At 43.3% G+C, this 26,304-nt stretch overlaps 1 protein-coding gene across 2 annotated transcripts in view; it reads left to right on the forward strand.

Moving 5' to 3' along the window:
* The window catches only part of atad2b (ATPase family AAA domain containing 2B), a 128,010-nt gene that overhangs the window by 15,017 nt on the left and 86,689 nt on the right, over positions 1-26,304 (forward strand). For both annotated transcript variants that reach the window (XM_064991388.1, XM_064991389.1), the window contains exons 7-20: positions 309-449; positions 679-754; positions 866-967; positions 4,996-5,223; positions 5,457-5,631; positions 7,971-8,059; positions 8,223-8,382; positions 10,123-10,213; positions 11,771-11,882; positions 12,132-12,331; positions 13,487-13,628; positions 14,005-14,191; positions 14,314-14,499; positions 23,304-23,439. In XM_064991388.1, the coding sequence (XP_064847460.1) occupies positions 309-449; positions 679-754; positions 866-967; positions 4,996-5,223; positions 5,457-5,631; positions 7,971-8,059; positions 8,223-8,382; positions 10,123-10,213; positions 11,771-11,882; positions 12,132-12,331; positions 13,487-13,628; positions 14,005-14,191; positions 14,314-14,499; positions 23,304-23,439 (2,025 nt within the window). The remainder of the gene's footprint in view (positions 1-308; positions 450-678; positions 755-865; positions 968-4,995; positions 5,224-5,456; positions 5,632-7,970; positions 8,060-8,222; positions 8,383-10,122; positions 10,214-11,770; positions 11,883-12,131; positions 12,332-13,486; positions 13,629-14,004; positions 14,192-14,313; positions 14,500-23,303; positions 23,440-26,304) is intronic.

Below are 26,304 nucleotides of genomic sequence, written 5' to 3' on the forward strand. Positions count from 1 at the left end.
CCTTGTCCCATCGCGCTCTAGCGACTCCTTGTGGCAGGCCGGGTGCATGCATGCTGACTTCGGTCGCCAGTTGTACGGTGTTTTCTCCGACACATTGGTGCTTATGGGTTAAGTGAGCAGTGTGCCAAAAAGCAGTGTGGCTTTGTTGGGTCGTGTTTCAGAGGATGCGTGGCTCTCGACCTTCGCCTCTCCCGAGTCCCATCGCTGCAACTCCCATATGGACAAGACTGTAACTACCAATTGGATACCATGAAAAGGGGCAAAAAGTATTAAATAAATAAAAAGCATATTTTACTTGTTTTACTTAGAGTCTCACAGGGAAGAAGAGGATGATGAAGCGGAGGATGAGGATGATGGAGATGAGGCAGAGGAGGTAGGAGAGGAGAATGACAGACCGTACAACCTGAGGCAGCGCAAGACTGTACAGAGATACGAGGCGCCACCTATCGGTAAAGAAAAGATATATATATTTTGTGTTTTTTTTTTGCAAGCCCTAAGGGACGGTTTTCCGTCCCCAGATTCGCCAATGAGCGTGGCTTTTAGTCAAGGAGATGGCTTAATCTGGGTCTGGGAAACTGGCCCACTATGTTGCCTGAAACCATTTCTTGGTAGTCTTTGTTTTATACATCTTGAGTGCTGTGGCTTTTAACATCTTCTGTGTCTATGATTGCATCCCAGAGCCCGTCAACAGAAAACAAACCACTCCCTCCCTGTTTGACACCCACAGATCTCCAGCTAGGAGAAGCCATATACGGTTGGTCTTGTACCCCGCATGAACAATTATTTATTAGAAAATCCTGCTTACCTACATTGACACGGTGTAATATGGAGTGATTTCTTCTTTTTCTCCTCCCCTTTGGTCCAGAGTGAAGAAGCATGCCATCCACAGTAGCGACACCACGTCGTCGTCTGACGAGGAGAGATTTGAGAGGAGGAAAAGCAAGAGCATGACCCGGGCCAGGAACAGGTGAATACCTCTCCTCCCCTTTCTCTGTCACTCACCTGGTGAATTTTGATATTAGATAAAATTCATAAGTGGCTTTTCACTAGTTCACAGCACTTTCCATTTACCACCCATACTGGGTGGGGATACATAGGGCAGTGGCGGTTATGAAATTCTGTCAGCTGGTTATTGTCATGCAAAAGACTGCTGGCCTCGCGGTAACTGACCGTTAATTGACATAAACATGTATAGCATAACCAGGCCTCCACACATACAAGCTGCTGATGTGTGTTTTCTACAAAATAAGCCTAAATCAATGTAATGTATATCATCACTACAAATCCATTATTTATTTAGACGGGTCTAAAGAAACATGATAAGAAGAAAATGTATTTCAGAAGAACAAAGTGAGTTGGCCTACTGTATTTTATCTGGCTATTCTCCATGCCATAGGCTGTAGGCTTGGATATGCTTAAGTCCTGTGTCATAATTGTATATATAATTTTATAGTAAGAAGAACAACTTTAGTTGTGAATGATACAAACCGTAGAATCTCTTAAATCAAAACATATATGGGCTGCATGGAGCGACTATAGGCTATTGATGATTTGAGAAAGAAGCAGAAAAAGCTTGTTCTGTTCCTTGCCTCAGGCTGCACAGATGTTCTCTCATCAACTGATTTTCACCCACCAGACTATTCTCAATTTAATCTTGTCTTCATTAATATGTCAAATTTGGTTTTGATTTAGAATGTGCCATTATGAAATGGACAGGAGAGGGGAAAAAGACATGTCATTGCTCTCACTGCCCGACAGGTGATATTCCTGTTTGAGGAGCATGCTCTCACTGCCCGACAGGTGATATTCCTGTTTGAGGAGCATGCTCTCACTGCCCGACAGGTGATGTTCCTGTTTGAGGAGCATGCTCTCACTGCCCGACAGGTGATGTTCCTGTTTGAGGAGCATGCTCTCACTGCCCGACAGGTGATGTTCCTGTTTGAGGAGCATGCTCTCACTGCCCGACAGGTGATGTTCCTGTTTGAGGAGCATGCTCTCACTGCCCGACAGGTGATATTCCTGTTTGAGGAGCATGCTCTCACTGCCCGACAGGTGATGTTCCTGTTTGAGGAGCATGCTCTCACTGCCCGACAGGTGATGTTCCTGTTTGAGGAGCATGCTCTCACTGCCCGACAGGTGATATTCCTGTTTGAGGAGCATGCTCTCACTGCCCGACAGGTGATGTTCCTGTTTGAGGAGCATGCTCTCACTGCCCGACAGGTGATGTTCCTGTTTGAGGAGCATGCTCTCACTGCCCGACAGGTGATGTTCCTGTTTGAGGAGCATGCTCTCACTGCCCGACAGGTGATGTTCCTGTTTGAGGAGCATGCTCTCACTGCCCGACAGGTGATATTTCACCCAAACTCTGTGTGCCATGGGCTCTCCAACCTCGTTCCTGTAGCTAGCCAGTCCTACTTTGGCCTATTTATTGCCGACCTCACACCATTTGCACTCACTGTATATAGACTTTCTTTTTCTCTATTGTGTTATTGACTGTACGCTTCTTTATTCCATGTGTAACTCTGTCGCACTGCTTTGCTTTATCTTGGCCAGGTCGCAGTTGTCAATGAGAAGTTGTTCTCAACTAGCCTACCTGGTTAAATAAAGGTGAAATTAAGAATAAAAATCTAAAAAATTGGGGAAAAACCAAGTGAAATCTGGTTGGGAACATCGATATTAACATGTTTTTGCAACAAAACACATTTCACTAAACTGTTGACAGCCTGTCTGCGCGCTCTAGAAAGGAATAAAGGAGAGCGAGGAGGAGATGGAAACACGTGGTGATGAGATATTCTGTATAGCTAATGTGTTACTCAATTAATTATGAAAATAGAAAACAAATTCCTATTACTAGGCTATTCAAAATCAAGTATAAATTCACTATTTGTTGGCTAACTAAGCCACCTTACACCGTCAATGAACCAACAGCATCACCTAGCCCTTGGACTATCCGTTCTCTCACTCATGGATAGACATTTTGTAGCATCCAGTATGTATAATATTCCAGTCCACACTGAAAGGCTAGAGCCATTATGTTTCAAAGACATCTTAAATCAGTTTAGTTTTATGTTCTTCTTCCATGCATAATATGCGGTAGGCTATGTATTGTATTAGAGGTCAACCGATTACGATTTTTCAACGCCGATACCGATTATTGGAGGACCAAAAAAGCCGATACCGATTAATCTGCCTATTATTATTTTTTTAAATAATGACAATTACAACAATACTGAATGAACACTTATTTTAACTTTATATAATACATCAATAAAATTTTACTGATTGGCCAATTTAGCCTCAAGTAAATAATGAAACATGTCCAATTTGGTTTAATTAATGCAAAAACAGTGTTGGAGAAGAAATTAATATGTGCTCAGAACATGAGAACATATGAAAGCTGATGGTTCCTTTTAACACGAGTCTTCAATATTCCCAGGTAAGAAGTTTTAGGTTGTAGTTATTATAGGAATTATAGGACTATTTCCCTCTATACCATTTGTATTTCATTAACCTTTGGCTATTGGATGTTCTTATAGGCACTTTAGTATTGCCAGTGAAACAGTATAGCTTCCGTCCCTCTAGTTAGCTCGCGCTAACTAGCTAGCCATTTCACTTCGGTTACACCAGCCTCATCTCGGCAGTTGATAGGCTTGAAGTCATAAACAGCGCAATGCTTGACGCACAACGAAGAAAAGTGCATAAAAGTGCTGTTGGAATGAATGTTTACGCGCCTGCTTCTGCCTACCACCGCTCAGTCAGATGCTTGTATGCTCAGTCAGATTATATGCAACGCTGTACACGCTAGATAATATCTAGTAATATCATCAACCATGTGTAGTTAACTAGTGATTATGATTGATTGTTTTTTTATAACATAAGTTTAATGCTAGCTTGCAACTTACCTTGGCTTACTGTATTCGCGTAACAGGCAGTCTCCTTGTGGAGTGCAACGAGAGAGAGGCAGGTTGTTATTGCGTTGGACTAGTTAACTGTAAGGTTGCAAGATTGGATCCCCCGAGCTGTCAAGGTGAAACTCTGTCGTTCTGCCCCTGAACAAGGCAGTTAACCCACATTTCCTAGGCCGTCTTATCTTTCCCAAACTTGAAACTCGATCGCAGCCAATGTATCCCAATTAGGCTCTACACTGGTTATTAAGTGCTTAATTTTAAGAAGTTATTTGGCCACTTCAGGGGGGGCAGGTAGCCTAGTGGTTAAAGTGTTGGATGAGTAACAAAGGTTGCTGTATTGTATCCCCGAGCTGACAAGGTAAAAATCTGTCAAGGCAGTTAACCCACTGGGAAAAATTCATATCTATGCACTTAAATAATGAAGGGAGGACGCATTTCCCGTGGTTCCATTTTCATGCCAGCCAGCTAGGCTTATACTCCTGTTGTAAAGCGAAGTAATGTGCTTAATATTAGTTATATAGATAGATATAGTAGGCATAGCCTATAGAAATGTTGTGCAACATGATCTCATGGGCACTCATGAAGTGTTTGATTAGATTTTCTATGACATTTGCATTGATGTCAGAGTGATTAGAGGGACAATAGAGTGCTGAGTACCAGGCAGTTAGCAAGTTTGGTAAACTACTAATGACCAGCAGCATCTGAGCTTGGAGAAGCCTAATTTCCATGATAAACGGTCACAGGGGATTTGACTGCCATCATGACTCGTGACCTCCGGTGTGGCGGTAATACGACCACTCTAACACCACCTAGTGATACACAGCAGCCATTATGCACCAGAAAGCTCACTGCAATAATATTTATAATATAGGCAATTTAGCAGACACTTTTATCCAAAGTGACTTAGTCATGCGTGCATACATTTTACCTATGTACGGTCCCGGGGATTGAACCCACTATCCTGTCATTCCAAGTGCCATGCTCAACGAACTGAGCTACAAAGGACCACAGCACATCAACCTACCTTTACCGGGCTATCAGTGTTGAGCTGCAGATATATCAGTGCTAACACTTGTTATTTGTAAAGGTGTCTACCTATGAACTTGCGAGCAGAGGACCTGGCCAGTGGGGTGCTGAGGGACAGGGCCAAGGTGGGAGCTAGCCTCGCTGATGTGGACCCCATGAATCTGGACACCTCAGTGAAGTTTGACAGCGTGGGAGGGCTGTCCAACCACATCCAGTCCCTGAAAGAGATGGTGGTCTTCCCTCTCCTCTACCCAGAGGTTTTCGAGAGGTTCAAGATTCAGCCACCAAGGTAAAGGGCAAAGCCACCTGGAAACTCACATTATTCATGTTCAGACATATCAAGCAGGTATCCTTCTTTGTTTGCCATTCCTAACTGTTATTTACTTTCAATAAGCCAGATGATAAGCCAGATGAGGGGAAAAATGGAATGGTCACAATGTATAGTTCCTGAATCAATAAAAGTGAGACTTGTTATTTACCTCTCTGTCTCCCACTCTTTCTGCCCCCCCCCCCCCCGTACAGAGGGTGTCTGTTCTACGGCCCACCCGGTACAGGAAAGACCCTAGTAGCGCGGGCTTTGGCCAACGAGTGTAGTCAAGGTGACAAGAAGGTGTCTTTCTTCATGAGGAAGGGAGCTGACTGTCTCAGCAAGTGGGTCGGTGAATCAGAACGACAGCTACGCCTGCTCTTCGACCAGGTGAGCTTGAGCCAAGGCTTATCAGTTTGACATCATCAGGGACTTTATTTCATTAATTACCTGTGTTTCTATTGTGCTTACCAAAACACTGTCTGTTTAGGCTAGCTGATGCACCTCTAGTCCAGAGTAGAGGTCTTCAGTTGGCCCTGTTCTGAAATGGACCTTAGGGCTTTCCCACCCGGTCCCGATATGCATAAATTAATAAACAATATATAGAGACCCCTTCCGAACGGATCCGAAGACAACTAGACCCGTTCCATAAAGACCTGGTTGGATCCAGACTCTGTGAAAGTGAAGAAAGCAGCAGAAAATTCATTTTTTTAATGCTACTTCATTAACAAGAGCTGCTAAAGTATGAGATGTGGGAGAGAGGAGCAGCTTTAGCAGGCGGGGTGAGGCTGTACTGTGAGCGAGTGACTGCAACCAACCAACCAAGCTGACTCGCGCAATAGCAGACTAATAACTGCCACAGTTAGGTTATTTAGAATCCAATATGATTACGTAGTACCTGTCTTGACTGCATCAAACTGGGAGAAGCTAGCTAACGTTAGCTAGCTAGGCTAACTGAGGCTGCAGTGCTTTCACTTTCTCATCCTACAGTTACAAATAACTGAACTCTTCGGAGAAGATTTTCCACTAGATGTTGCAACGTTGCTGTGTGGACTTGCTTCCATTCAGCCACGACCGTTAGTGAGGTTGGGCACTGATGTTGGGCGATTAGACCTGGCTCGCAGTCGGCGTTCCAATTCATCCCAAAGGTGTTAGATTGGGTTGAGGTCAGGGCTCTGTGCAGGCCAGTCATCATCTTCCACACTGATCTCGACAAACAATTTCTTTATGGACCTTGCTTTGTGCACAGGGGCATTTATATTTGTATTTTTTAATATATTTTTTTACCCTTCATTTATACAGGTTTTTCTCATTGAGAACATCTCTTTTCCAAGAGAGACCTGGTCCAATAGCAGCAGGGGGAACAACGTTTCAGACAAAACAACCTACATACATTAACACAACATTAAACAAAATTATAGACACACATACAGTACAACAATTACATATTATGTAAAGAAAACTCGAAAGTCTTGACGAAACAGCTGTCCTAAAGACTAACTCTTATATGATATCTATACATCGATCAAGTGTTTAAACTCCACCAACGAAACTAGATCATTGAATTAGGTTGAAGCCGAAAGGACCTTCCCCAAACTGTTGCCCCAAAATTGGAAGCACATGAAAAAGCACCCGAACCATGAAAAAAAGCCCCAGACCACTATTCCTCCACCAAACTTTACAGTTGGCGCCGCACTATGCATTGGGGGAGTTAGTGTTCTCCTGGCATCCGCCAAACCTAGATTAGTACGTCGGAATGCCAGAGGGCGAAGCGTGATTCATCACTCCAGAGAACGTGTTTCCGAGTCCAATGGCGGCGAGCTTTACACCACTCCAGCTGACACTTGGCATTGCATATGGTGATCTTAGGCTTGTGTGCAGCTGCTCGGCCATGAAAACCCATTTCATGAAGCTCCGGACTAACAGTTATTGTGCTGACATTGCTTTGGGGCAATTTTGGAACTCTGTAGTGAGTGTTGCAACTGAGGACAGACGATTCTGTGAGCTTGTGTGGCATACCACTTCGCGGCTGAGCCATTGTTGCTCCTAGACGTTTCCACTTCACAATGACAGCACTTGAAGATGACTGGGGCAGCTCTAGCAGGGCGGAAATTTGATGAACAGACTTGTTGGAAAGGTGGCATCCTATGACGGTGCCATGTTCAAAGTAACTGAGCTCTTCAGTAAGACCATTCTACTGCCAATGTTTTGTCTATGGAGATTGCATGGCTGTGTGCTCAATTTGTATACACCTGTCAGCAGCGGGTGTGGCTGATGTAGCCAAATCCACTAATTTGAAGGGGTGTCTTCATACTTTTTTATATAAAGTGCATCGCCTTTTGCAACATATGTAGCGAGGCTCTGGCTGTAGCCTACTCGTCTTTGATTGGCCATCAACAAGTTACACGCTCCACTCTCGTGAAAAGCAAGAGCAGCCGCAAAATGATAAAATGTCTCTTTCTCTACTGCAGAAGTCGTGTACTGATCTGTACGGGATCTTCCGGAACAGTCTGTTAAAACTACACTTACCCGTGACAATCCATATCAGATCCGACCCAGACCGTCACATTATTTAGAATTCTGAATCCGGACCTGCTGGGTTCTGGGTCTTGTTGATTCTGGTACAGGTGGATCCGTGAAGACCTCTAGTCCAGTGTGTTGTTACTTTGTGAGAGGAGTTAGACTTTCGTGATCATTGTATTAAGGTTGTGTGTTCCTCTCTCTTCTAGGCGTACCTGATGAGGCCTTCCATAATCTTCTTTGATGAGATAGACGGGCTGGCCCCAGTGCGCTCCAGCAGACAGGACCAGATACACAGGTACTATTTGACGCAGGAGTTGCAGTTTGGTTTAGATATCTCCATTTGATGATGGTCTCTGATAATCAATAATGAAAGTGAGTGATCAGTTTTTACTAAGGTTTGACCATAATCACTCTCTTTCCTCTCTCCCTCACTATCCCTCTTTCCTCTCCTCCTCCAGCTCCATAGTGTCCACTCTGCTGGCGTTGATGGATGGTCTGGACAGCCGAGGGGAAATCGTGGTGATCGGTGCTACCAATAGACTGGACTCCATAGACCCTGCTCTACGGAGGCCTGGGCGCTTTGACAGGGAGTTTCTCTTCAACCTGCCTGACAAGAAGGTGAGGGAGTGGCGTAGTTAACAATTTCAACACACCTGCCAATATGAATCATGTATAGGATTATGGCACAATGAATACACTATGTTGGTGATGTGTTGATACTGTAATCCCAATCAATGAATACACTACGTTGATGTGTTGATACTGTAATCCCAATCATTTAAAGTATGTCTATGGACGGCATAGTATGTTTTTTGGAGTTTTATCCTTGTTAAGATAGTGTCATGCTTGTTTGTGTGTGTGTTCCAGCTGCTGCTCTGTGTGTGTGTACTCCACACATTAGTCCCAGTTTAGTGTGACTGTGTGCCAGTCCCAGCCCAGCACTGCATAGCAATCAGTCGACCTCAGAGAGACACACTCGGGTTGGGCGATATTACGACGATGATTGTCTACTTCGTGATGTGATAGACGATGGTTTAGCCTACTTGAATTTGGCTGGTGCCCTGCAGTAAAGAACAGAGTCTCGCAGCACAGCAGGGCAGGGCAGCAGGGCAGCACACAAGTGACATTAAGTAATTGATTTTCCTATTACCATTTGCTAAAGCCTATTTCAATAAATATGTGATACAGAACTTGAGAGGAATGTAGGCCAGACAGAGTGGAGAATTCTACCAAAGCAGCGTAAAATGTTGATTTGTCAGATGGATGGGGATTCGGCTGTAGGCTAAACCTATTAAAAAACTAGTTAAGGTGTGTCCTTTATATATATTATTTATATAAATATTTATTTTACCTTGCCTATATTCCCTTCTCTCTCCATTCCATAGGCTATGACTATGACTGAAGGCTACACTTCATTTTATGTATGGCTTTCTCCTGGTTGAACAATGAATGTAATGGAGTTCCATCTCAGTTATTTGAAGCCTAAAACTGTAAGGAACCAGGAGACTAATACTGAGAGACATCAAATAATATCAATTTCATTTAGAAACATCTAATGACAAGTTTAATCTTAAGGAAGATGTGATCTTGCGGGTAGGGAAAATCCCTCCATGCTGATAACCAGATGGCTGATAACCCATGCTGATTCCTCCTTCTGGCCTCATACTAACTTTACGACAAGTTTAAGTTACGAACTGTAGTTTATTTGCCAAATATAGCCTACGAAGGTGTCCTGAAATTGTGGATTACAATAATTAAATTCTATACAGCCAAGGCATAGGCTGTTCTCAATCACAGCTTTACGATAGGTAGAACAAACAGTATTATTTATTTTTCTGTTATTTTGAGGCAAATAAAGCAATTTCTTATCCATTTGTGAAGACTGTTGGCTGCTTCTATCCAGCCAAGGATGTCACTACGGTAAGACAGCCCATTCTTCTCTGCTCCATCACAGCGCGCCACACACACACTCTAACCTGCTCCATGCTGAAGCTCCTCCACCAGAAAGGACTATTAGAAAAGTATTGGCCTGCACTTACCCTCTGCCCAGGCTTTCAACAACAGTATCTTTCGTCATGATTCGTCCAGTTGCATTCGATTACCCACTATAGCCCATCTGTCGTTTTAGTAATAATAATAAAAAATGGATTGGCCAATAGGGGGCGATAACATCACAATGTTTTATGGTTACACATATGTCAACATTTTGTACACACACACAGAGGGAGACAGCTGGCAGAGAGACCAAAAACCCACTGTGGTGTGAGCAGGGTGGTTTTTGTTATTTATTAAATGTTTCTCTATCCCTGTACTTCCCTCTCCTTCTTTCGGTCTTTGTCTTTTTCTCTCTGTTCCTAGGCCCGAAGGCAAATCCTTGAGATCCACACTCGGGACTGGAACCCCAGACTGGCTGAGCAGTTTGTGGACGAGCTGGCTGAGAAATGTGTCGGTAAGAGATTGACTTATGTTAGGTTTTTATCAATGTCTGTAACTTTTACGAACTCTACCGTTCAAAAGTTTTTGGTCACTTATACATTTCCTTGTTTTCCATGAAAACATACATGAAATGAGTTGCAAAATGAATAGGAAATATAGTCAAGATGTTGACAAGGTTATAAATAATGATTTAAAAAAAAAAATGAAATAATAGTTGTCCTTCAAACTTTGCTTTCGTCAAAGAATCCTACATTTGCAGCAATTACAGCATTGCAGACCTTTGGCATTCTAGTTGTCAATTTGTTCAGGTAATCTGAAGAGATTTCACTGTACCATACGGTCAAGCTGCTCCCACAACAGCTCAATAGGGTTGAGGCCCAGTGACTGTGCTGGCCACTCCATTGTAGACAGAATACCAGCTGACGGCTTCTTCCGTAAATAGTTCTTGCATAGTTTGGAGCTGTGCTTTGAGTCATTGCAGGAGGAAATTGGCTCCAATTAAGCGCCGTCCACAGGGTATGGCGTTGCAAAATGGGGTGATGGCCTTCCTTCTTCAAGATCCCTTTTACCCTGTAGAAATCTCCCACTTTACCACCACCAAAGCCCCCCCCCAGACCATCACATTGCCTCCACCATGCTTGTCCGCTTAGATTCATCTGTCCATAACTTTTTTTTCCGATATTCCTCTATCCAGTGGCTGTGTTCTTTTGCCCATCTTAATCTTTTATTTTTACTGGCCAGTCTGAGATATGGCTTTTTCTTTGCAACTCTGCCTAGAAGGCCAACATCCCGGAGTCACCACTTCACGGTTGCTGTTGAGGCTGGTGTTTTGCGGGTACTATTTAGTGAAGCTGCCATTTGAGGACTTGTGAGGCATCTGTTTCTCAAACTAGACACTCTAATGTACTTGTCCTCTTGCTCAGTTGTGCACCGGGGCCTCCCACTCTTTCTATTCTGTTTAGTGCCAGTTTGCGTTCTTCTGTGAAGGGAGTAGTACACAGCGTTGTACGAGATCTTCAGTTTCTTGGGCATTTCTCGCATGGAATCGCCTTAATTTCTCAGAACAAGAATAGACTGACGAGTTTCAGAAGAAAGTTCTTTGTTTCTGGCCATTTTGAGCCTGTAATCGAACCCACAAATGCTGATGCTCCAGATTAAAGAAGGCCAGTTTTATTGCTTCTTTAATCAGAACAATAGTTTTCCGCTGTGCTAACATAATTGCAAAAGGGTTTACTAATGATCAAATAGCCTTTTTAAAATGATAAACTTGGATTAGCTAACACAACATGCCATTAGAGCAGGAGTGATTGTTGCTGATAATGGGCCTCTGTACGCCTATGTAGATATTCCATAAAACTTCAGCCGTTTCCAGCTACAACAGTCATGAACAACATTAACACAGTCTACACTGTATTTCTGATCAATTTGATGTTATTTTAATGGACACACAATTAGCTTTTCATTCAAAAACAAGGACATTTCTAAGTGACCCCAAACTTTTGAACGGTAGTGTAGATGTTTCGTTTACTTCCTTGTCGGTTCTTTCATTGACTCCACTCCCTTGCTCCAGGTTACTGCGGTGCCGACATCAAAGCACTTTGCACAGAGACGGCCCTGGCGGCGCTGCGGCGGCGCTACCCCCAGATCTACGGCAGCAGTGTTAAGCTGCAGCTGGATGTCAGGTATCCATGGAGAGGAGGAAACTGAAAGTCCATATTAATGGACTGGAATCCATTGTCTTGTCTGCATGGGGCCAATCCTAACTTCCACTTAAGTTTAATTTCCATGTAGTCTCCCATTGACATCAAAGCATGGTTAATACACAATTTTAATTGTAAGTTAGAATTCTCCCCTAAATCTGTATGATCTGCTGACACTGAATTTCCATTCTGGATCAAGTATTCTTTTATTGATCTATCTGTCTCTATCAGTACCATTGTGCTGGGGCCTGGGGACTTCAGCCGCGCCTTGCGGACCATCGTCCCAGCCTCCCAGAGAGCCCAGGCCCCTCCAGGCCGAGCCCTGTCCCCAAACATACGCCCCCTACTGGCCAACACACTGGACACAGTGCTGGAGGTCCTGCTCAGAGTCTTCCCCCATGCAGAATCACAGCACAGGGAGAGTAGAGGAGGTATGGGTTCGCTCTTTCTACCCGTCTGGGGATTGCTCTTTCTGTCCGTCTCCTTTTGCTCCCTATTTTGCTCTCCTTCCCCCACCCCGCTTTCTCTTGCTCTCTCCCACCCCATATCTACTGGGAGTTGTACTATCTCTCATGCTTCTTTTAATAACTTCCATTTACCACTCCAACGTCCTTCCTAATAAACCATGATGTCTCTACTAATGAGACCAGAGCTTTCTCTAGTTTCCCCTCCTTGCTGTAGCAATTTTTGCTCAGTGGGCTGTTAATAGAAGTTATTTTAAATTGGAAGGACTTAAACATTTTTGTGGAAATTTTATAAAAAACATCTGGCTTTTTTTTAACCTGTGGGATCGTGTGAGACCAGCTACCTGGACAGCTGATGAAACTGGGTTTGCACAACCAAAGAATTTCTGCACAAACTGTCAGAAATGGTTTCATGGAAGCTCATCTGCGTGCTTGCTGTCCTCAGCAGGGTCTCGACCTGACTGCATCTCGGGGTCGTAACTAACTTCAGTGGCCGAATACTTATCTTGGATGGCCACTGGCACGCTGGAGAAGTGTGCTCTTCACAGATGAATCCCAGTTTCCACTGTACCCGGCAGATGGCAGACAGCGTGTGTGGGCGAGCGGTTTGCTGATGTCCGTGTTGTGAACAGAGTGCCCCGTGGTGGGGTTATGGTATGGGCAGGCATAAGCTAAGGACAACAAACACAATTGCATTTTATTGTTGGCAATTTGAATGCACAGAGATCCTGAGGCACAATTGTTGTGACATTCATCCGCCGCCATCACATCAAGTTTCAGCATAATAATGCACGGCCCCATGTTGTAAAGATCTGTACATAATTCCTGGAAGTGGAAAATGTCCCAGTTCTTCCATGGTCTGCATACTCACCAGACATGTCACCCATTGAGCAGGTTTGGGATGCTCTGGATCGACATATACGACAACGTGTTCCAGTTCCCGACAATATCCAGCAACTTCGCACAGCCATTGACGAGGAGTGGGACAACATTCCACAGGCCTCAATCTACAGCCTGATCAACTCAATGCGAAGGAGTTTTCACATCTGGGTTTTCAGTTTTATTTCTAGGTGGCACACAGTTTGTTTGACAGTATTTCCTCCTGACCTTCCTTCCTACTAGACATTGACAATCTGCTAGAGGAGGAGTTCAGTGAAGAGGAGACGGATGGAGCAGCTCCCTCCATCTACCACCTCCAGCCTGGATCCCCTAAGATGCACACACACCCCTCTACGGCACACACACCCTTCCTACACTTCACCACGTGAGTCTGACTACAGAACACACCTCTACCCCTAGCCACACACACCCCACTGTATCAGTGCATTTTAATGCCACCTTGTGGCCACAAGGAGAATGACATGAGCAAAGTCAAAGTTAAAACCATTAGTCATCCTTCAGTCCTGTCATTAATACAGGAGAGGGAAGATAAATGTTCTCTTAGATTTACATCAATCTTCGAGGTGCTTTATCTGATATAGATGGCTAATATGTTTTAAGATTTTGAAATATGATTATGGACATTATAGTCCTCTAACAATTTTTTGTTTAGTCAATCAACTGGAGACTGATAGCCTATTTGGTAATGTAAGGACACATTTAAAAAAGAGAAGCTGATTCTCACTCTCTTCTCCCTCCAGATCAGCTCTCCACCAGCCCACATCGTACCGGCCTCGCCTGCTGCTGGCGGGTCCCCCCGGCTCGGGACAGGGTTCTCACCTGGCCCCTGCTGTGTTACACCACCTGGACAAGCTGTCTGTCCACCGTCTAGATCTGCCCACACTCTACTCTGTCAGCGCCAAGACACCTGAGGAGTCCTGCGCTCAGGTAACACACACACCTCTACATATATATAAAGACACACACACACACACACACTCATACAGATCGCAAATATGTATATTGCAAATGTATGATGTTTGGCTGTTGTGTGTGTGTGTGTCCGTCAGGTGTTCTGTGAGGCGCGTCGGAGCGTGCCCAGTGTGGTGTTCATGCCTCACATCTGTGATTGGTGGGATTCGGTTAGCGACACTGTGAAGAACACCTTTCTCTCTCTGCTCCAGGACGTCCCCTCTTTCACCCCCCTCCTCATCCTCGCCACCACAGAGACCTGCTACACACAGCTACCGCAGGAGGTAGGCTAAACACACCAGGGTTTCTGTTAGCCGGTAATAGCTTTGCTTTTGGCCGATTTTAAAAAAATAAATAAAATGAAAAGCTGATGAATAATATCTGGCACAAGCCAATTGCCCAGAAAAAAAAACAAAACAAATCCCATTGCATAATTGAAAAGTACATTTCAAAAGAAAATGTGTGCTTGTTTTAAAGTACTTATGAAAATGTTAATGTTTTAATGTTTGCAGCTGAACTGGTTAAAGAGTGGTAGCATTTAAAATGTCTACCACTGTGTTCTTATTTTTGGTCTTTTGATCCATTACGTTTTACGCTAATAACCACTGTTTATAGTTTACATGTTAAGAATGTGAAGTTATGACAGCCTGAACATGTGGAAGTTGGTTATGGTTCTCTAGCTTGACCGGTTCAATAGTTATTGTTGGTGAGTTATTTAATGCTAATTTATGCAAATGTACATAGTTATAGTTGATAAAGGTTTTTAATAATTTGATGTTAGTATAGCTTGAACACGAGCAAGAAGAGTGGAGGCTGTTATAGCAGCAAAGGGGGACCAACTCAATATTAATGCCCATGATTTTGGAGTGAGATGTTCGACATGCAGGTGTCCACATACTTCTGGTCCTGTAGTGTATCTAATGAATAGAAGATATTAAAAGTTAAAGGAGAAGGATTTAAAATCGTTCGTTCAAAAAGTATACATATCAAATCCTTTTACAAGCAGTCTGAACATCTCAACGTTGGTTTGGAGTTGATCGCTTAAACGGTGAAAGTCTGGGCTTTTTTTTGCCATTTAAATGAGTTATGTTTATCACATGCGCACAGCATACAGATACAGAACCTGTAAGCGAAACATCTGTCAGACAGTGTGAGAGCTACTGCTACGGTTCTGTAACAGTTTAGTAGTTGCTGCTGGAGTGAGACGTGCTTTTATAAGCCCAATCATTGCGTAGCAATTCTAAATGCAATAGCGTCTTAAAGTTTTTTGAAGGCCACAATTTGAAAATAGCTATTTTTATTTTTCAACTGGTAATTGGAAGCATGCTTCCCATTCGCCATTCAAGTGCATACAGGCTTCAGCACGTCACACCACTGCAATGGCCTGGAGGCTGTAAGCATTTTGAAGACATATACTTGATTATTTGAAACCTGAACGTTTCCCTTCATATTGTGAGGCATGTCTTACCTTGCTTCAAAGTAGCCTAGCCGAATATCCAACCAATTATTTTATAAACACTTCCATTTGCAATGTGAAACCAGTAGGCCTAGGCCTTCTTTCATTGTCCAGTAGCCAAAGGCACAAACCTAGTCATTAGCAAGGCCTATTAGTTGTTGCATCTTTAGCTCTCCCCTCTTTCTAGATTTAATGGAATTTTTGATCTCTGTCACTGGCATGTGCAGTGTGCTTTTGACAATGGTGTTTTCGGACCAACATTTGCATTGTGTGCATTCCTGTGCTTATAATGTGAAGAAATCATTTATCATAATTTTAAGCTAAACCTTTATGTTGCATCAGCTTCATTGCTTTAAAAAAAAAAGTGTGTGTGTGTAAAATATATCCCAGAGATGTTTCAAATAGTCAATTTCTTATTTGCCCAAAATGACAAGCTGACCAATAGAATACTATGGGGATGGTTGATTGACTTGGGCTGGTGATTTTGCTCTTCGTTACCCATGTTGTTGGCTGAGGAAAAGTAAATGCAGTTTCTCTAACGTCTTCAAAGTGCGCATCGGAATTTGCTAAGACAGATGCACATCGTTACATCCTCAAGTTGCATGATCTGTTAAGATGAATTACCACAATCTAAATGTGATTTCTGTCATTCTGAGCACCGTGGGTGGACGCCCTAATCAGGTTACGCACCCAATGGGTCAGAAAAACTTCTAAAATGTCCGTTAAATTAAAATACTGCTCGGCACCACATTGTTCCTTGCACACACACATATACACACACTTAGTGTTCATCATATTTTCACTTCACCACTCGCTTTCCCCCAATCTCGTTATCTCCGTCTCTCTGTCATCCTATTTTCTCTGCTACCGCACGGCAAGCTGTACTGGAGCGCCAAGTTTAGGACCAAAAGGCTCCTCAACAGCTTCTACCCCCAAACTATTAGATGCTGTTGTTACATGCTGACCAGACCAGACACGTCGCGTGCGCCGCAAAATAAATCCTTGTTATTCAATTATAGCTCCCACACTGCTCGCGCGCGCCAACGAGCGTCTGCGATGCCAAGGGCTAGAATAGAACTCCTTTCTATTTCTGACGCAGATCTCGCTGCATGTCCTGCCTCTCCCATCTCCTCATTGGTTTATAGAAGCAGGTACCCACGTGCCATCTTCTCATTGGTTATACCCAATTGGGTGATTGAAAGACTAAATGCTTTGCTGGTTGTCGTGGTAAACGTGTAGATGCCAATCACAATATACATTCAAAGATGAAAAAGCCTGGGAGGAGAGATGACTAGAAACAATTAGTTTGGCCGTTTTATGTGTGGATTTATTGTCGGAGTAGAAGACCTTGTGCATTTCAGGTAAAGTAACAACTCAATGTTTATATCCCAGTACAAATTAGCTAGCAACAGCAAGCTAGCTAAATAGGACACATTAGCTAGCAAGTGCAAGCTAACTAGCTAAATTGCAATACATGTTCAATGCTTTTTGACCTGTCCCAAAATTAATGTCATTGGTTCAGAGTTTGTTTTGATATTTTAACCTGCGTGTTGTGATCGCGTTTGGTGTAGGGTGACAAAATACATTTATGCTCGATGGCGAACGTGCGCACCCGGTTTGGGTTCCGTTTTAGGATCACCACTTCATTTTAAGAATGTGAAATGTCAGAATAATAGTAGAGAGAATGATTTAGTTCAGCTTTTATTTCTTTCATCACATTCCCAGGGGGTCAGAAGTTTACATACACTCAATTAGTATTTGGTAGCATTGCCTTTAAATTGTTTAACTTGGGTCAAATGTTTTGGGTTGCCTTCCACAAGCTTCCCACAATAAGTTGGGTGAATGTTGGCCCATTCCTCCTGACAGAGCTGGTGTAACTGAGTCAGGTTTGTAGGCCTCCTTGCTCACACACACCTTTTCAGTTCTGCCCACAAATGATCTATAGGATTGAGGTCAGGGCTTTGTGATGGCCACTCCAATACCTTGACTTTGTTGTCCTTAAGCCATTTTGCCACAACTTTGGAAGTATGCTTGGGGTCATTGTCCATTTAGAAGACCCATTTGCGACCAAGCTTTAACTTCCTGACTGATGTCTTGAGATGTTGCTTCAATATATCCACATCATTTTCACTCCTCATGATGCCATCTATTTTGTGAAGTGCACCAGACCCCCCTGCAGCAAAGCACCTCCACAACATGATGCTCCACCCCCGTGCTTCACGGTTGGGAGGGTGTTCTTCGACTTGCAAGCTTCCCCCTTTTTCCTCCAAACATAACAATGATTATTATTGCCAAACAGTTCTATTTTTGTTTCATCAGACCAGAGGACATTTCTCCAAAATGTACAGTCTTCATCCCCATGTGTAGTTGTAAACCGTAGTCTGGCTTTTTTTATTGCGGTTCTGGAGCAGTGGCTTCTTCCTTCCTGAGCGGACTTTCAGGTTGTGTCGATATAGGACTCGTTTTACTGTGGATATAGATACTGTTTCCTCCAGCATCTTCACAAGGTCCTTTACTGTTGTTTTGGGATTGATTTGCACTTCTAGCACCAAAGTACGTTCATCTCTAGGAGACAGAACGCGTATCCTTCCTGAGTGGTATGATGGCTGTGTGGTCCCGTGGCGTACTATTGTTAGTACAGATGAACGTGTTACCTTCAGGCGTTTGGATGAACCAGACTTGTGGAGGTCTATACTTTTTTTTCTGAGGTCTTGGCTGATTTATTTTGATTTTCCCATGATGTCAAGCAAAGAGGCACTGAGTTTGAAGGTAGGCTTTGAAATACATCCACAGGTACACCTCCAATTGACTCAAATGATGTCAATTACCATATCAAAAGCCATGACGTAATTTTCTGGAATTTTCCAAGCTGTTTAAAGGCACAGTCAACTTAGTGTATGTAAACTTCTGACCCACTGGAATTGTGATTAAGTGAAATAATTTGGCTGTAAAGAATTATTGTTGGAAAAAGTACTTGTCATGCACAAAGTAGATGTCCTAACCGACTTGCCAAAACTATAGTTTGTTAGTAAGAAGAAATTTGTGGAGTGGTTGAAGAACTAGTTTTAATGATTCCAGCCTGAGTTTATGTAAACTTCCAACTTCAACTGTATGTATGTATATATTTACATCTGGGGTTGGCAGCTCAAAGCTTCACCCCTTGGTACATGCTGTCTAGAGCTCTCAGCAGTTGGCCCTACATGCCCTCCTACTCTACGCGGGGTGTTGCAAGGGCAAGTGTTTGTCTGTCTCACTATGGTCGACTCATTAGCATTGGGGGAACCTGGTCTGTTGGATAGATGGATTTTTATCTGTCTCTTGTTTCCTCCTATTCTCTCACTCTTCCTCACTCACATAAAACCTGTAACTAACCATTGGGGGATCACAAAACTGGTGTTTTTTGTCGGGGTCGCGATTGCAGTGGGGTCAATAAAAACAAAAAATGAGTATTGTTTGGGACAATATACATACGTTTTGGGAAAGGCACTTTGGAAAAACCTACTTGACTAAATCTATTTGTTTCTCTTAATTTTGATAAGAGAAATGAACATGTAATTCATTTAAGGTTATTTGTTGATGTAAAAATCTAAATGTACTGATTTTAGATTTGGGTTAGGGTGTGTGTCTCTGTGTCTCTGTGTCTGTCTGGATGGTTGGTACAGATGAGGTCTGCTGAAGTTTGAAATTTTGTCTGTCCTTCCACGGGGTGTGTTCTGGCACTGGGTTTTGATGTTCTCGGGGTGTGTTCTGGCACACATTGGTGACAGCTATCCTCACAGCACTTCTCTTTGACAGGGTTTTTTGTCCCTACACAACACCACCACCACTCTTACAGTACCAGTCTGGAAGTCTGTGTGATGGGCAGGGAGAGTGCAACAGAGGGAGAAGGCAGGTGTTCCCAGCTGCCAGTCTCCCCAGCACATGTCTGGAATCCATACCCACGAAAACAGCATCTGGGCTGCAGCTAGGAGTAGGACTGGATGAGCTGGAGTTGGTTATGGTTGTTTCTGGGGGTGGGTAGTTAGGGGTTGGGTGGGGGATCTGAGGCAGAAAGAGTGCCTTAAAGCTAGGATAGAGGTGGGTAAGTGTGCAGGTAGTGGGAGAAGGTTGGAGGTTAAAGGAGCTTGTAGGGGATCTTTGTGCCTGATCAGAGTGACTCATTGCTGGGCTTCAGAGGCAGAGCGAGTTCCAGTGTGTGGTCTGTCAGCGTTGTTACACTTCTGTAGAATCATCCATGTCCCCACCACAACCCCCCCCCCCCACACACACACACACACACACTAGTCCCCCACCCGTGGAGCTGGCAGGAGTATGCGGTAGTGCTGATGTGTGTGTTCAAAACACATGAACAGCAGGCACAGCCAACACAAGAATGGTGGCAACACCAATGATTTAAACTCGTGTTTTAAACCATTCAATGAGCTTTAGCTGCATCTGAAGTACAGAATGTATCTGTCTTTATTGTAAAGGCCTGAGAGACACCCATAGATCTCAGCTGTCATTGAAAACAATGGCAACAGAGACACACACACACTATTTTAGTCTCTTTGTTTGAAGCCTTTAGTTTAGAAGGCATGAAGGGTGAAACCAAGAGTCAATTTTGGGTTCTTAGAAAACAATGAATACTGGATTGGGGAGAGGGTTTTTTGTTTAGATGGGATACGGTTTATGTCAGAATAGACTTTTCGTAGCAGGTTCGGAGAACTTACGCAGTAAGTTAGGAGAATAAGGTTAGGAAAAGGGTTAGGGTTAGCTAAAATGCTTAAAAATTCTACTTTGTTACTTTGACAAACTGTATCCCGACTAGTAATGTGAGGGGAAGATAATCCCCCTCCCTTTTCTGCTTGTCTTTTCACTGGTGGTGAGGCCATAATCAAGCTGCAATTCAATGGAACATTTGAACACAGAAACAAGCCCACACACTCCACGATACCTAATCAATTCCTCTCCAACTGTATTGTTCATTTCTCTTTTAAAAATGTGTTTATCGATCAATTCATGTCTCTCTTGAGTGGCAGCTCTGTCTTGTTCACTACAGAAAAGGGGTGGCGGGGGAAGAGAAGTGAGCGGAAAGAGGGCATTTTTTATTTTTGCAGACCAAAGGAATTGTTATTCTTCCAGAGCAGCAGAGGCTTGGCTGCCTTGTGCCACTGATCCTCAGCCAGGTAGACTTCTCCTCTCTCCATCCCTCCTCTGTTCATCCCTTTCTCCGCTCTCCCTCCACACATCCCTGCATACTCCACAGCCTCCCTTGGTCCGGCTGGAGTAAAATCATTACCTTGTGTGTTCTGCAGACAGAAGCTCCCCTACTGTCTTTCTCCCTAACACACCTCCGTCCATCCCTTTCTCTCTACCTCCCTCTCACTTTCTCCTTCCCCCACCAAGGAGTCTCTGGCCAAGAGATGGGGAAAGAAAGGAGAAGAGGGAGAGAGAAAGAGAAAACATACTTGTCAAAGAGAAAGAAAGAAGGAATGAATGTGAGAGACAGGGAAGATATGTTAGGAAGTGAACAGCAGGCTGTGGAATAGAAGCCGTGTAAAGCCCACCCTCCCAGGGTGTTCTGCACAGTGATTGGATGTCAAGCTCTTTAAAACACATTCTCGACATGGAAGTCTAGGGTTGTGTACTATACTGTCGGTTAGCTAATTCCTGAAGACTCATTAACGCCTCGGCTTTAGCTCAGTTGGCTGACTGGCTTTCAACACCAGTGGTCAGTTTAAGTTACCAACCTGAAGGGTCAATACCTTTTGGCCCAGCAGTTGTCTGTCTGTACTGTTAGTCTTGTTGAGTCAGTATATTTACTAACCTTCCCAAACCCACTCTGAAGTACTTGTACAAAGAATTTGATTTCTCCTAAAGCCTCTGATCCCAACTCATGAATACTGATTCCTAAAAACAACACATCTTCTGATGGGTTGACTGAGACATGTACACACCAATGGAGCCTGGATGTGGGCTTCTCTCTCTACCGACCTACTCAACATTCAACTCCAGGTAACAGACAGAAGGTTGAAGACTAAAATGGACAAGTTAGGACAACCTGAATAAAGCACAAACATGAAGTTGTTGCCCTGATGCCAGTTAGTATAAGCATTAACAAACACTAGACATTGACTTAAACTAGCTGAAGCAGAACCAGACAGAAACTAAAAGCAGACAGCAAAAGTGTTGTACAAGACAGGTCCAGGGCCCGGTTTCCCCAAAAGCATCTTAAGGCGAAGTTCATTGTTAGAACCTTCGTAGGAACATAGTTAAATCTCCAAGCTGTTTCCCAAAACCATGGTTATTAACGTTGCACTAGAAAACATTGGTAATCTAACGCCTGCCTCAGACCACTCGTAGAACATCTAAGTGGGTCTTTAGATATTTGTTTTGTCCTCCTTGTCACTTTATACACACAGAATTGTGTGAGAATATCTCTGTTACAGAGAATCTCTCTCGCCAATAACTTGAGAACGAAGTGGACTACAAATACAATGTTGCCCATGTCTTTGCAATTGATATGAACAAGCAACATATAAAAAGATGCGTCAAATTAGAATCGAGATGACTGCATTAAAATATAAACAGTATGCTATAGGCGTATTTCAATCATATTGAAGACATTTGATGTTCAATCAATTGATTTCTATATTGCTACTGTCTGTAATTTGTTAAGTATAACATGAGCAATGATGTGCCAAATTGGTGATTTAGGTCATTTTTATTGGGTAAGCATTAGAATAAGCCGCCTCAACATTTGCAGCCGTAGGTGGTAGTATCTCTCTAGGATCTGATCCATAGTCAGTGTTGTGAAATAATTCTGTTAAGATTTTTTTTTTAAATTTTTTTTTTTGAAAATACATTTTACCCCCTTTTCTCCCAAATCTTCATGGTATCCAATTGTTTTTTTTTTAGTAGCTACTATCTTGTAGTAGCTACTGTCTCATCGCTACAACTCCCGTACGGGCTTGGGAGAGACGAAGATTGAACTTGTCTAACACACACACACCCACCCACCCGCGGTCTTGTTGTAGCAGCTAGACAGACTGACAAGCTAACATTGACGGTCAATATCAAAAACCCCATCGATCCTCTTCATGGAACACGTCTTTGTGTTTATCCTTTATCTGAAATTCAGCGTTTCTCATTGTGGCATAATATTGATGTTTGCTCCATCCCAGCTTTGTGGGGCTCCTTTGGGAACCGCTAATTTAATCTTTGAGCTTTGAAAAGTAAAGTTGTAGAAAGTGAGTGGCTCAACAGTAACAAGGCAACAGGTGGTGAATGAAGCAGGATCATATATTACTGTGATATTGTTTTACAGGTAAAGAGAAGAACCCACACATTGCTATGTACAGTATGTGCTCCCAACTTAAGTTTATGACAACGTGGGCAAACTTTTCTTTAATGGGTTGGAGGCACTGTCCTACCACCTTTTATTCATTCAACATCTGTCTACTCCTACTGACCTTGACACTTCAAAACAATTGTCTTCAATATTACATTGGCTTTTCCCTCAACACCAAGTCTGGACAAATCCAATACAAATATTCTGATCCCATACACCAGGCACAAATCCATTGGATATAGTGGAACTGAGCTGTTTCTACAGTTGTGTTCATACAGTGGAGATGTTGTTGTCTCTCCCAGGTGCAGTTGATGTTCCAGAGGACGTACGGAGAAGTGGTCAGTCTGTCTCCACCTGGAGAGGAGGACAGACGAAGGTTCTTCACTGACCTGCTACTGGTACAGGCTGCTAGAGCATCGCTACCCAGGAGACATACAGGTACTATGCATTCACACACGCAGAGACTTACAGGTTATTACACACACACACACACACACACACACACACACACACACACACACACACCAGGGTTGGGTCAATTCCATTTAAATTCCAGTTATTTCCCAAAGTCAACCAAATTGGAATGGGAATTTCAGTGTACATTCTGAATCTTTCATCTTGTCTTCCCGTTTCCTCTCTCTTGACACACACATTGCTCAACCACTGTACAGCTCAATTTCTCTTTGTGCTCTTGAGTCCTTTAATTTTTCCTTCACTTGGAAAATATATTCTATGGCCTAGTAAGAATGTAACAGGTGAGCTGACTAGTCATAACAGCACCTGTAGTACTCCCATCTCTCTCACATCTCCCTCTACGACACTCCCCAACCTCCCCTACCATTAACATCCCTATACTCTCCTCCAGCCTCCCTTTTTTCGCTCTGTTCCTTCTCAGTGTAAAAGAGCTGTACACCGTGGCTTTCAAATGGAAATAAATCAGCGCCGATCGCAGCATCCTCATTGATGCAAAGCAGGGGTCCCACATGTACACACACACTTACCCACACGCTTGACGTTCTCTTAACCAGCTTCACCTGGAATGTTTTTTCCTACAGTCTTGAAGGAGTTCCCACATGCTGAGTACTTGTTGGCTGCTTTTCCTTCTCTGCGGTCTGACTCTTTGCCATGATGACAGCTTTGCACACTCTTGGCATTCTCTGAACCAGCTTTATGAGGTAGTCATCTGGAATGCATTTCAGTTAACAGGTGTGCCTTGTTAAAAGTTCATTTGTGGAATTCCTATCCTTAATGTGTTTCAGCCAATCAATTGTGTTGTGACAAGGTAGGGGCGGGATACAGAAGATAGCCCTATTTGGTAAAAGACCAAGTCCATATTATGGAAAGAACAGCTCAAATAACCGAAGAGAAATGACAGTCCATCATTACTTTAAGACATGAAGGTAATTCTATACGGAAAATTTAAGAAACTTTGAAAGTTTCTTCAAGTGCAGTCGCAAAAACCATCAAGCGCTATGATGAAACTGGCTCTCATGAGGACCGCCACACGAAAGGAAGACCCAGAGTTACCTCTGCTGCAGAGGATACGTTCATTAGTTACCAGCCTCAGAAATTGCAGCCCAAATAAATGCTTCACAGAGTTCAAGTAAGACACATCTCAGCATCAGCTGTTCAGAGGAGACCGTGAATCAGACCTTCATGGTTGAATTGCTGCAAAGAAACCACTATTGAGATGGTTTGTAATGAGACGGACTGCACAGTGAAGGAAAAGCATCCAACAAGTGCTCAGCATATGTGTGAACTCCAAGACTGTTTGAAAAGCATTCCAGGTGAAGCTGGTTGAGAGAATGCCAAGAGTGTGCAAACCTGCCACGGCAAAGGGTGGCTACTTTTTTGGTTACAACAAGTAGCAACATAGTTTTGATGTCTTCACTATTCTACTATATATATATATATATATATAGTATATATATATATACTGCTCAAAAAAATAAAGGGAACACTTAAACAACCCAATGTAACTCCAAGTCAATCACACTTCTGTGAAATCAAACTGTCCACTTAGGAAGCAACACTGATTGACAGTAAATTTCACATGCTGTTGTGCAAATGGAACAGACAACAGGTGGAAATGATAGGCAATTAGCAAGACACCCCCAATAAAGGAGTGGTTCTGCAGGTGGTAACCACAGCAGACCACTTCTCAGTTCCTATGCTTCCTGGCTGATGTTTTGAATATATAATATATGTGTATGTATATACAGTGGGGCAAAAAAGTATTTAGTCAGCCACCAATTGTGCAAGTTCTCCCACTTAAATTACAGGCCTAATCTTTTTTATCATAGCTACACTTCAACTATGACAGACAAAATGAGAGAAAAAATCCAGAAAATCACATTTTTTTAATGAATTTATTTGCAAATTATGGTGGAAAATAAGTATTTGGTCAATAACTTGGTTGGCAATGACAAAGGTCAATCGTTTTCTGTAAGTCTTCACAAGGTTTTCACACCCTGTTGCTGGTATTTTGGCCCATTCCTCCATGCACATCTCCTCTAGAGCAGTGATGTTTTGGTGCTGTTGCTGGGCAACATGGACTTTCAACTCCCTCCAAAGATTTTCTATGGGGTTGAGATCTGGAGACTGGCTTGGGCACTCCAGGTCCTTGAAATGCTTCTTACGAAGCCACTCCTTTGTTGCCCGGGCGGTGTGTTTGGCATCATTGTCATGCTGAAAGAGCCAGCCACGTTTCATCTTCAATGCCCTTGCTGATGGAAGGAGGTTTTCAATCAAAATCTCATGATACATGGCCCCATTCATTCTTTCCTTTACACGGATCAGTCGTCCTGATCCCTTTGCAGAAAAACAGCCCCAAAGCATGATGTTTCCATCCCGATGCTTCACAGTAGGTATGGTGTTCTTTGGATGCAACTCAGCATTCTTTGTCCTCCAAACACAACGAGTTGAGTTTTTACCAAGTTCTATTTTGGTTTCATCTGACCATATGATTCTCCCAATCTTCTTCTGGATCATCCAAATGCTCTCTAGCAAACTTCAGACGGGCCTGGACATGTACTGGCATAAGCAGGGGGACACGTCTGGCACTGCAGGATTTTAGTCCCTGGCGGCGTAGTGTTACTGATGGTAGGCTTTGTTACTTTGGTCCCAGCTCTGCAGGTCTTTCACTAGGTCCCCCCCCCGTGTGGTTCTGGGATTTTTGCTCACCGTTCTTGTGATCATTGTGACCCCACGGGGTGAGATCTTGCATGGAGCCCCAGATCGAGGGAGATTATCAGTGGTCTTGTATGTCTTCCATTTCCTAATATTTGCTCCCACAGTTTATTT

Source organism: Oncorhynchus masou, chromosome 16, assembly GCF_036934945.1.
Source record: "Oncorhynchus masou masou isolate Uvic2021 chromosome 16, UVic_Omas_1.1, whole genome shotgun sequence".
Classification (NCBI taxonomy): Eukaryota; Metazoa; Chordata; class Actinopteri; order Salmoniformes; family Salmonidae; genus Oncorhynchus; species Oncorhynchus masou.